This window comes from Myxine glutinosa, chromosome 1 (assembly GCF_964187855.1).
Source record: "Myxine glutinosa chromosome 1, kmMyxGlut1.1, whole genome shotgun sequence".
Lineage (NCBI taxonomy): Eukaryota > Metazoa > Chordata > Myxini > Myxiniformes > Myxinidae > Myxine > Myxine glutinosa.
In genome coordinates, this window is record NC_136261.1 from 339,753,015 (window position 1) to 339,765,807 (window position 12,793).

General features: G+C 42.9%; 1 protein-coding gene across 1 annotated transcript in view; it reads left to right on the forward strand.

Annotated features, from left to right (window-relative positions):
• LOC137412665 (A disintegrin and metalloproteinase with thrombospondin motifs 6) overlaps positions 1–12,793 on the forward strand; it is a 122,626-nt gene that overhangs the window by 101,849 nt on the left and 7,984 nt on the right. Inside the window, exons 18-22 of the mRNA XM_068097954.2 lie at positions 474–634; positions 6,000–6,126; positions 7,581–7,710; positions 9,063–9,267; positions 11,285–11,461. Of these exons, the coding sequence (XP_067954055.2) occupies positions 474–634; positions 6,000–6,126; positions 7,581–7,710; positions 9,063–9,267; positions 11,285–11,461 (800 nt within the window). The remainder of the gene's footprint in view (positions 1–473; positions 635–5,999; positions 6,127–7,580; positions 7,711–9,062; positions 9,268–11,284; positions 11,462–12,793) is intronic.

Genomic DNA, 12,793 nt, shown 5'->3' on the forward strand with positions numbered 1-12,793 from the left:
TGACATTGAAGTAATGCCAACTATAATGATAACAAGGAGCTAATACTTGGTCTCCCGCCGTTTTGGTGGTATGAGGAATAGATCTGTGTAATATGAAAGCTAAATCTTGAACGGTTTTTGAAATATCGCGTACACAAGGCAAATTAGTGACATGGTTGCCAGGACAACATAATTCAGCCAATCGCAGCCGTGATCTAACAGGTTGAGATCATGAATGTCATGTGGAATTGATATCTGCAATATGAAAGGTAAATGTTCAACGGTTTTTTAAAATATCACGTATACAAAAGTACATGGACTCATGATCAGTCGATCGGTTGGATGGACCTCATTTTAATGTCTGTCTCCGACCTTGGTGGGGGACAAAAATATTTTCTGTGACTGTCATTGTCAGGGATTAAATCTGAAATTAGAGCTGTGGTAGGTGTTTAGTTATTAACAGTGAAACACAATTCTTTGTTTGGAATTTTCAGCCTTGCGGACAAAGAATGGTTTTGTTCTGAATGGTGATTGGACAGTGCAGTGGCCCCATAGGCTCACTCTGGCTGGGACAAGATTCTTGTACAAGCGACCAGTCGGTGGGGTGGAGAAGCTTAGTGCTCGTGGACCCATCGATCAGCCAATCACCGTGACAGTGAGTGTGAAATATCCTTTTATTCAAAGATTATGCCTATGCTTGTGATCGTGTTCTGGAACTTCTTCTGCAAAAGTGTGAACTAGTTTCTTATCTATGTTTACAGCTGAAACCCCTTCCATACCGCCCTTCTCTGCAGCTCTCCATCCACACCCCACAGCTCACCTGGCTCTCCCCTCACCTTGCCAACATCTCCCCTCAGCTGTCCCATCCCATGTTTGTCCTACACCTTTCTTCAGACATGGATTCTCTCCTGTCCTCTCACCTCAGGTCCCTTTCTAAATTGTGGAGACTACATTCATACCGCTGTCAGTTGGCTGTGATTCTACATAGACTAGACAGATCTCTGAGAAATGTGAATGTTTGGTGCATTTTTGGGTAAAAGTTGGGAACCTCACATTTTAACAGAATTAGGGTATGCTGAATTCCATTAACCGGTTCCCAAGCCGAATTCGGAGTTTTGACCTTCTAATTAGCATAAACAAAATTGCCGCCAAATTGCCATTTTTGGGCAATTTCTTTGAACAAGCATTTATATATCATGTATATACATGCAGCTCTTTCACTTTAACTTTACAACTTTTACCCCAAAATGCATCGAGAAACTTATACATGGCCTTTTTCATAAGTCCGTCTAGTCTATATTATGGTTGGCGACATATTGAAAGAGACATTCAAACCGCTATTGAAATTGGACACTATAAAATGGGAAATGGTTTTAATAAGACAATGTTTCATACAACCATTTATTCTAAAATTAAGTATACATGGCCATGAAGCACAAACATTCAGGAATGTCACACATGTTGTTTTGCCAAACTACATCAAATTCATACAAGGGGTCTGATCATCACTCTGTTGCTGACAGGCATACATTGACGTGCACCTCAACTCTGAATAGCGACATTTGCAGCGTCGAGTCTTGCACTGCTTCTGGCATGCACAACAAATCATCTCGAGGCAAATTTCTGGGATTGGACTCGGTGACATCAGAATAGGCTCTAGTCTTGAATCACCACGTTTCCATCCCATTTCCACAGGTGCAGGAAGGTCAGGTATGGCACAATGAGCATTTCTCCATACCATGGCTTGATAGTGTACTCGCATCAAATGGAAATGAAGAGCATCACTTGTCGGTGACATTGCTTCTGGTTTACCAGTCTTGGAGAACAACATATGTCGTGCTGAATCAACAGAGGTTGTTCTGTGCATATTATATATTCTGCAGACGAACGCTTCTGCAGATTTGATCGTCTCCTCTGTGAGTTCACCAATGCCCAAGCAGCGGCGGATCCAGGCATTTCCCCCAGGAATTTTTTTTAAATTGATCGTCAGAAACGGCATTTCGTGCATTCTAGGAAGTTTCTGCAGTTCCTTGTGTTCTTCCCTGGTCTAACAGTCCAACAGATTCGCGATGACTAATGGTCAGATATAGGAACTGGTGAAACGACTTGTTCAGCTGTTCCTTCTGCTATAAATTGATGAATTTTGTAGGTGTGTGTGTATGTGTGTGTGTGTGTGTGTGTGTGTGTGTGTGTGTGTGTGTGTGTGTGTGTGTGTGTGTGTGTGTGTGTGTGTTGTGCAAGCGTGCGGCATGTTTTTTGTGTAGTTCTACTGGAGCTTTCTGATATGGAATCTCTGATTTGTATAGTTCTCGCGAAATGATTGTTATGATCTCCTGAGTTAATTAGGCTAATTAACTCCAAAGAATCCAGAAGAATTCCCATGTTTGTAAACGCACGCCATGTTAAGGTGTACAGAGCAGCTTAATCGGTCCTTCCATGGCATGCCATTCTCATTACTAAATAAATAACAAAAACAATGATAATATTTTACAAAGCATTTATTCCAACTCAAGTACTATAGCAGGCGGGTTTGCTGCAAGGCCATGAAAGCCGATGAAAATTTGGTCCATTTGGACCAACGGGCTCACCAGTAGTTATAAACGACCTGTGCACTCCCATAGTGTGAAATGATGGCGATGACAGACTGTGTGCTGGTCAAAGCCCGGCACCGCCATGCGCCGAGGTCGTGAAGATCAAGGCAGGGGGTTCTCCCCACAAAAGAGATCAGATAGGACAGCGGAATGTGAATTATTTTATTAATCGTAAGTTATGCTATTTTGGAATAGACGGCGCTTGTGTTTCTGAATGGAAATGTCACACACATCATATGGGGATATGGTGACGTCATGGTGCATGTTCATGAGGGCCAGAGATGCCATCCGACTTTCTCCCATGGAATATCTCAGGTAGGTCTTCAGACGACGCAGGTAAGAAAATGAGCGTTCGGCCTCACAGGAGCCGATAGGGATGGTGCATCCAATATGGAGTAGGACTTAGATGGATGGAAATTCGTCTCCATCTCCTGCGCAGAGACAATCCATGAATGTGCTTGGAAGCGAGTTGTTGGGCTTCCTTCTCCAAAACATCTGCCAGTCTCTAAGCTCATTTATCAGGCCTGCGGGATGTTCCATGTCGTTTTCCCAACGCAACAGCTTCTGATGTCGGGCTGGAATGTCGCAGGTATCGGCGATTATTGCAGATGGCATCAGCAGAAGCAGATCACTACCTTCCCGATTTTCAGCACAGAACCGGTATCCATTTCCTGGCTGAGGTGGTCGAGAAATGGAATGGACATGTTTCTGAGGTAGAAGAGCAAGGGAGTAATGGCGGAAGTGTTTGGAGGATGCATTTGTCGTTTTACAACTCTCGGCATTGTGACGTCACCTCCTACAGATTATATCATGGCCTTGGCGTGATCGAACCACAGAGAGAATTCAGTTTCTGCATTTGACCCTAGTTGAGTGAGCGCGTCCTTCTTGTCGTCAATCATAGAGTTTGCCTCCAGCACATCCATGCCGTTGCGTTGCAGAGGGGGGGGGGGGGGTGTGCGCACCATCTGCACCCTCCTCCTGGATCGAGGGGGGGGGGGTGCAGGTGGATCCGCCTCTGCCAAGATCTTCAGCAGTTTATTCAAAGCTCAAAAAAACCTCCAAATTCGGCTTGGGAACCGGGTTAATGGAATTCAGCATACCCTAATTATGTTAAAAAGTGAGGTTCCCATCTTTTACCCAAAAATGCACCTGGAAGCTCATACATGCCCTTTTTCCATGAATCCATCGAGTCCAACAGTGCTGCATTTAGCAATCCTGCACCCCTTATTAAGTCTTTCTTTTCCAACATGTATCTTTCCAAATTGTTATTGTGAGATTGTCAGAGCAAATTTCCTCTCCAGCCTGTCCTGCCCCCCCCCCCCTCCCCTTATTGGCTCTTATAATCATAGCCTTGTGATAAGGTTTGTCTAATTAGCCGCCTTCAGAGCCGTAAAGGCGCCAAGTTGTTTGGCAATTTAGTAAGGTGGATTTGTCTGGTCTGAAATGTCCTTTCTCTCTCGCACACTCGCCTGTAATCTCATATTGTCTCCTGACATCAAAAATTCCCGGAATTGCTTTCTCAAAAGACTGCTTTATCTCCTTTACCATCATCCCATCATGCCTCCATTTGTCCTATTCAACATCCCAACTATGGTATGCTGAGCCACGTGGTGGGGCAATCGTGAAAAAGCATCTTTTTTTCTCTCCACCTGGAAAGTACACGCAGTTGATGGAAATCTAAAGTCCTTCCTCGTTTCCCACAACCAGTGTGTATCACACTTTCAATGACCTGGAGTCCAACATCAATCTCACCTGCGGCCAAAACTTTCAAATCTCTCTCACATCATCCTCCAAAACCTTTTTGCAGGTAGCCAAGTATCTCCCCAATGTAACTTCACCCCTAAGAATTATTCATCAAAATCGATAGATTCATCCTTGTCACACACCCAACCTGTCCACCAAGTTTCTTCCAAATCTGTCCACAACTTTTTGAGATATCTTGCTATGTATCAGTTTTAGGCCAATCACTCAATGGTGAAGAATCACTTAAAAATTGTCTGATCTGCATCTGGATTTGAATCTTCATCAAAATTGAATCAATTCGTCCTCGTCACCGACCCAACCTATCCACCAAGATTCGTCCAAAACCATCTATAACTTTTTGAGATATCGTGCTATATATAGTTTTTTTTACCCTATCACTCACTCAATGGTGAAGAATCACAAAATAATCACTGATCTGCATCTGGATTTGAATCTTCATCAAAATTGAATCAATTCGTCCTCGTCACCGACCCAACCTATCCACCAAGATTCGTCCAAAACCATCTATAACTTTTTGAGATATCGTGCTATATATAGTTTTTTTTACCCTATCACTCACTCAATGGTGAAGAATCACAAAAAAATCACTGATCTGCATCTGGATTTGAATCTTCATCAAAATTGAATCAATTCGTCCTCGTCACCGACCCAACCTATCCACCAAGATTCGCCCGAAACCATCTATAACTTTTTGAGATATCGTGCTATATATCGTTTTTTTTACCCTATCACTCACTCAATGGTGAAGAATCACAAAAAAATCACTGATCTGCATCTGGATTTGAATCTTCATCAAAATTGAATCAATTCGTCCTCGTCACCGACCCAACCTATCCACCAAGATTCGTCCGAAACCATCTATAACTTTTTGAGATATCGTGCTATATATAGTTTTTTTTACCCTATCACTCACTCAATGGTGAAGAATCACAAAAAAATCACTGATCTGCATCTGGATTTGAATCTTCATCAAAATTGAATCAATTCGTCCTCGTCACCGACCCAACCTATCCACCAAGATTCGCCCGAAACCATCTATAACTTTTTGAGATATCGTGCTATATATAGTTTTTTTTACCCTATCACTCACTCAATGGTGAAGAATCACAAAAAAATCACTGATCTGCATCTGGATTTGAATCTTCATCAAAACTGAATCAATTCGTCCTCGTCACCGACCCAACCTATCCACCAAGAGTCGTCCGAAACCATCTATAACTTATTGAGATATCGTGTTTACAAACAGACAGATTGGAGTGAAAATAACCTGCACCCACCTTTGGTGGTGGTTATAATTGGGTCTTGGCAAAATCATTGTGCTAAGCATGGAGCTGGAAACACCTATTTTATTTTGATTCATCCTATCACATTTTATTGCAAAATGTTTGAAATATTAACAGAACTTCACCATGAAAATCCTTTCATAACTTCATTTAATTCATTTAATCAGCCATTCATCACACGATGCGTCGGGACTCGGGGGGTATGTAGAAAATAATGGATGAAGCAAAAATGATGAATGATCAAAATTGAAGAATGATTAGGAAAAGGAATGATCAAAATGATCCGAGATTGAGGATTATCAATGCCCTAGCTTCCGTCGGTGTAGATTCCTTGCATGGGTGTAAGGTATATATACATGAGTACCTCGCATTGCTTTATCAGGTACTTCTGCAGGAACGTAACAAAGGAATTCGCTATTCATTCAACGTTCCCCTGAAGGAAGACCATCAGGCAAGCTTTGCCTGGTTCCTTGAACCTTGGACTCCATGTTCTGCTTCCTGTGGGAAAGGTGACAAATCATGCCTTTTGTCCTCATCCTGCTCTATCTTTTGTCCTCCTACATCTTATCTCAAACCAATGGCTTTCTCCTCCTATTTCTCAATAACCACTCTTCCTTCCAATCAAACTTTACATACATGTTATGCTGTCATGATATTAACCTGCTGACTGCTTTTACCTGTTGATTAGTCCGTTCCCTGCGCAGCGGAAGATGCAATCACTTTTGTGTGTGTGTGTGTGTGTGTGTGTGTGTGTGTGTGTGTGTGTGTGTGTGTGTGTGTGTGTGTGTGTGTGTCTGTCCGGGCCATAACTTTGTTACTATTTGAGCTTTTGTCATCAAATTTTCAACAATTATGAGAATATGGAGAAGGCAAATTAATAATTCGGTCAAAAGGTCAAAGGTCAACATCACATAAAATTGTCAATTTTCATCCAATTGACCAGAAATTTTAACAATTTGCATATCAGGTCACTGAATTGGTTCGCCATTTAAAATCTGGAAGCCAATCGTTTTTTTTTTTAGATCAAAAGGTCAAAGGTCACGGTTGCATAATGTCATCAACTTTCATCCGATTCAGCTGGGATTTTAAGAACTTACATATTGGGTCACTGATATGGGTCACCAACCAAAAGCACGAAGCTAGATTGTTTTTAAATCAAAAAAGTCAAGGGTCAAAGTCACATAAAATTGTAAATTTTCATCTGAATGACTTGAAATTTGAACAGCGTTTACATATTGGGTCGCTGAATTGGTTCACCAAAAAAATGGTAGAAGCCGATTGTTTTGAGGTCAAAGGTCAATGTCACAAAATCATCAATTTACATCTGATTGACTTTATATTTGAGTGGGGTATATATATATATATATACATATATATATATATATAAGATATATGTGTATATTGGGTCAATGAAGCCTACTTACTTTTGAGGTCAAAAGGTCAAGGTCGCCTAAAATCGTAAAGTTTTTGGATTTTAAGCTGTTTCCGTTATATTTATAGAATAAAGAAGAAGAAGTCCCAATACAAAGTGGACATGGACGGTCTTTGCATTTTCAGATGCTTTCTAGTTTTGAAACGAGATTATTCTGCTTTACTAACCCCAAACTGTTTTAATTTTGGAATTATTTAACATTCTTGAATTCCAGGTAGTTTTATGAAGCAGGTAGTTTCCAGGTAGAGTGTGTATCGATTAGACCGTCATTGCTGTTCAACATTTGTGCGTGTACATACCTCTTAACATGGTATCTTCAATGTATGTGGTGATCGGTTCTATACTGAAAAATAAATAAATATGTATTTGTATTCTATTTGTATTTTTGTTTATTTGTTTCTTGCCCTTTCTCTTAACATTTCCAATTTGAAATTGTATCTTGCTTCATCATTGATTGTTTTGATGGTTGTAGTATATCTGTTGGAGATACGAGCAAACCAAATTCTGTGTTACGTCTTCCCACCTCCGAAGGAGAGCGAAAGCGTGTGGCAACGTGCCGCAGACTTCCACACTTGATGGTAGCACGGAGTGAGCAGTGCCAAGCTCAAAAGAGACCACCAAACAAGAGCCAGGCCTGCAGCGCACAACCCTGCCCAGCAGTGTGAGTTTTGATAGTTTGTACACTGTTTTACCACATTAAGGTATATTTCCCTTCTGCGTTCCCATCCCCTAAATTAGATATACCAAGAGCAAAGTTGAAAAACAAATAAAAACACATTGTAATGGGGGGGCGGTAGGGGGGGCTAGGGGGGAAGGTGGGGGGAGGAGGGGACCCCATAATGACAAAGAGAAAACAGGATTTTAGAAAGTTTTGCAAATTTATTAAAAATAAAAAACTGAAATATCACATTGACAAATCAATCAAATCAAATCATTGACATCAAACAAGTAAACTTTATTTGAGATCTTTTTTTAAGTAGGGAAATACAATCGGAAACATACCTCCGCCAGGCTGAGCAGTTTACGTTTTGTATTACATTGATAGACCGGATCTGGATTCGGACATGAACCAAAATCTAATCGGCTTGTTCTTGTCACCAAACCAACTCATTCACCGAGTTTAGTCATAACTCGTCCATAAATATTTTAAATATCATGTTATATATAGCTTTTCATAAGTATTCAGACCCTTTGCCATGACACCTGAAAAATAGCCCAGGTGCCTCCCATTTCCCTTGATCATCCTTGAGATGTTTCTGCACCTTGATTGGAGTCCACCTGTGGTAAATTAAATTGATTGGACATGATTTGAAAGGCACAAACCTGTCTATATAAGGTCTCACCGCTGACAATGCATATCAGAGCAAAAACCAAGCCATGAGGTCGAAGGAACTGCCTGCAGAGCTCAGAGACAAGATTGTGTCGAGGAACAGATCTGGGGAAGCCTACAAAAAAATTCTGCTGCATTGAAGGTTCCCAAGAGCACAGTGGCCTCCATAATTCTTAAATGGAAGAGGTTTGGAACAACCAGGACTCTTCCTAGAGCTGGCTGCCTGGCCAAACTGAGCAATCGGGGGAGAAGGGCCTTGGTAATAGAGGTGACCAAGAGCCCGATGGTCACTCTGGCTGAGCTCCAGAGATCCTGTGTGGAGATGGGAGAAACTTCCAGAAGGACAACCATCACTGCAACACTCCACCGATCTGGGCTTTATGGCGGAGTGGCCAGACGTTGGATATGTGATATTTCCGTTTTTTCTTTTTAATAAATTTGCAAAACTTTCCTAAAATCCTGTTTTCTCTTTGTCATTATGGGGTATTGAGTGTAGATTGATGAGGGAAAAAAAAGAATTTAAACGATTTCAGCATAAGGCTGCAACATAACAAAATGTGAAAAAAGTGAAGGGGTCTGAATAATTTCTGAATGCACTGTATATATATATATATATCTCTACGGAGAATATTCATGTCAGAAGCTGAAACCCTGTCAATTCGTTTGTTAATTGTTCCCTGCAGTTGGCATCCCAGAGAGTGGAGCAAATGTAGCCGCTCCTGTGGAGGAGGCAACCGCTCACGCAACGTGGTGTGTATACGAGCACCGAGTGGAGGTACAGCAGTCATATTGGACAACTCACTCTGTCATGGTTCTCCACCACCATCAAAAGAAGCTTGCAGTGCCCAAGATTGCCCTCCGCAATGGGTGGCCCTCGCCTGGTCACGGGTTAGTGATGAGCCTTGTGGACATTAAAACAAAACAATTTACAGATACTTGATAACTGGAAATATAGTGTCACCTTATTATTGTTTTGTTTTGTTTTGTTGTTGCCACAATCTATTTTATAGTGCCAGTGGCTTCAAGAAATGTGGTGATTGAGTTATGCTCATATACGTTTGAAGACTTGTTAGAACTAGAATAGCACTCGGTGGAGCACATAATTCTGTCAGGCTGTACAATTGATCATTTGTAATACTTGGACAGGCAATGCAAGCTTGATAGGTCATATTGCCTTTTTGTAAGTATATTAGTGTTACTGAAGGAGCTGTGCTCCTACGCGAGTCGAAAGGATTGACGCAACAAAAGACGGGAATTCGTCCGAGTTTCTTTATTGAGCAAAATCAAAACTCGGGTACTCTGAAAAGCCCGTTTATCGGGCAGCAATATATATATGCATTCCAACACGTCATGCCGGAGCGTTTGCCCGGGAAAGGCGAGACTGGGCGTGCCCGGGCGAGCCCGGGAAAGGCGAGTCTGGACATGCCCGGGAAAGGCGAGACCGGGCGTGCCCGGGCGGCCTGGGCGAGTCTGGGCATGCCCGGGAAAGGCGAGACTGGGCGTCCCCGGGCGGCCTGGGCGAGCCTGGGAAAGGCGAGTCTGGACATGCCCGGGAAAGGCCAGACTGGGCGTGCCCGGGCGGCCTGGGCGAGCCCGGGAAAGGCGAGTCCGGGCATGCCCGGGAAAGGCGCGTCTGGGCGTGTCCGGGCGGCCTGGGCGAGCCCGGTACAGTGATCGCTCCCTGGTTGCGTCTTCGGCAGGTGTAAGGCGATTGTGTATGCTCAGCGGCAACCGCTACGTTACCTTGTTTTTCCTATCTGGAGTAAAATGAACACAAGTAAGAAAACGGACATAAATTTGGGCATTGCAGGTATGATTTCATTCAATGACATGAACTTGCACTCATTATATTGGGAATGCTTGTGTAGTTTCGTGCAAAGTTTAGATCTTAAAAAGGGCCTTTAATTAAAAGTAGGTTCAACTCAAAATGCAGTAATATCTTTGGTTGACAACTACATAATACAAGGTGACGATTTAGTATTTGTTTTAGATTTTGTTTCCATAATCAAGGCTTGTACGGAATCGCTGGACCATAGAATAGAACAGGTAAAACATAATGAAAAGCCGGGAAACACCAATGGGGTAGAGGGACACGACAAGAGAACCTTGTCGAGGAAGAATGGGCGAGGCGAAGCATGCTGGATGCATGCATTATTGGGAGCGGAGGAATGTTGGGGTGGGGTGAGACAGAACATTGGAAGGGCGAATGGTGCAACACAAAACAAGACCGATAGTCTAACAACGGCATAACTGGCTTGGATCTGCTGAGTAAAGGATCTACTGTCCCCCTGTCATGTGACCAGATCCTCAGCTCTGATTGGTGGACGGTTGTGAGGGACATACATACATACACCGGACAGACAGACTAACGCTGTTCCAGACAGCAATGCCCTGCGGGCTACGTCGTATAAATATGTCTGCCAAACCACGTGACCGATGATGTCATCAAACTTTTTTCTCTCGACCAATTTATCCCCAGATCACGCTCAAGAAATTTCATACTGATCGGATCGTGTTCAATACTTGTCGATTTATGACGTCATAATGAAGGCACCGATGACATCATCATTAATATATGTTATTCCCCATGGGGAGTACTTTACAATGAGCCACCTTTCGTTTTTTTCCCATGGAGTGGTTTTTGAGATAGAGGTGCAAAGTTGTTCGTTTTTTTTCCAAGATGGCGCCCGTACCACGTGACCTATGATATCATAGAGAAAGTAGTGCAAATTAACCTTCAAGAGTGAATGCTATGCATCACTTAAAGGTAGTTTAGAATGTTGAAAAAGGGAAAGACAAAGTGTAATTTTAACAAATTATTTTGTGTATCACAATATTGGTTTTCTGTCCCATGAAGTGATTGATGTGTTGTATCTTTATAATTATTTTCCAACATTCTTTTCAGTGTGACAGTATGTGTGGGCAGGGTCTTATGCATCGAACAGTGCTTTGTAAAAGCGCAGACCTCACCCAAACATTGGATCCTTCAAAGTGCCTCACCACGTCCCGGCCAACAGTACAACGCCACTGCACGCGGAAAAGATGTCCTAACTCTCGGTGGCTGGTTAGCCACTGGGGAGAGGTGGGGGTTCAATCATATTAAGGATGCTGTAACTTCTTCTTTTTATGTGCAAAAATCTTGGGTCATGGAGGGGCTAAATGACTGGTGGCAGCGGGTTAATAAACTGACAGGGATTAAAGTGGAACTGAATGACTGAGAGGGTGGAAGGATAACAGGTGTGCAAAACAAAAAGTGGTAGGAAGTAATCAAGGTTGACAAAAAGGGATAGGGGATACTCAAGGTTGACAAAAAGGGGTAGGAAGTACTCAAGGTTGACAAAAAGGGGAGGAAGTACTCAAGGTTGACAAAAAGGGATAGGGGGTACGCACGGTTGACAAAAAGGGGTAGGAAGTACTCAAGGTTGACAAAAAGGGGAGGAAGTACTCAAGGCTGACAAAAAGGGGTAGGAAGTACTCAAGGTTGACAAAAAGGGGTAGGAAGTACTCAAGGTTGACAAAAAGGGGTAGGAAGTACTCAAGGTTGACAAAAAGGGGTAGGAAGTACTCAAGGTTGACAAAAAGGGGTATTAAGTACTCATGGTTGACAAAACGGAGTAGGAAGTACTCAAGGTTGACAAAAAGGGGTAGGAAGTACTCAAGGTTGACAAAAAGGGGTAGGAAGTACTCAAGGTTGACAAAAAGGGGTATTAAGTACTCAAGGTTGACAAAAAGGGGTAGGAAGTACTCAAGGTTGACAAAAAGGGGTATTAAGTACTCATAAGTACTGTTATGTACTTATGTAAGGGGCAGGAAGTACTGTTATGTCTGGTGGGGTAGTAATATGTAGAGCATCTAGATCTGAATAGGTAATATGCTTCGAGATGTCGCGATAGCTAGAACCCACTATGTACCTTTAAGTTAGTATGTGTTGGCGTTTGTCGGGTTAAGATGTATACTTGTGAACCTACTAGGAGGTTCGTGTGTTAAGTAGAGTTAGGGATTAAAGAGTAGCGCCCTTGTATGTCTCACCTGGTCAGCCAAACCTTTGTCCCTTTGCACTGCAGACCAACATAGACATTCCGACAAGTCCTTAGCACAACACTAAATAACGCCCCTCCCTGACATGACTGTGAAAGAGAACCGGCAAAAGGAAACCAGGCCAGGACACCGCCGCATGGCCGCCGCCATTTACACCTCCGACAGGCCTTTCCACCTCGAGTGCCATGTGCTATGACGACACCACAGGCCCGTGATTCGGTGGAGGCCACTGATTGGGTGGCGTGCCAAGGCTGACGTCACCGCCACGGAGTGATACGGGTGGCGGCAGGACTTTCGAAAAGTGAGTGAGTTGGTAAGCAGAGGAGTTGGCCAGCAGTTGTTTCGAGAGAGAGAGACGAGAGAAAGACACGAGAGT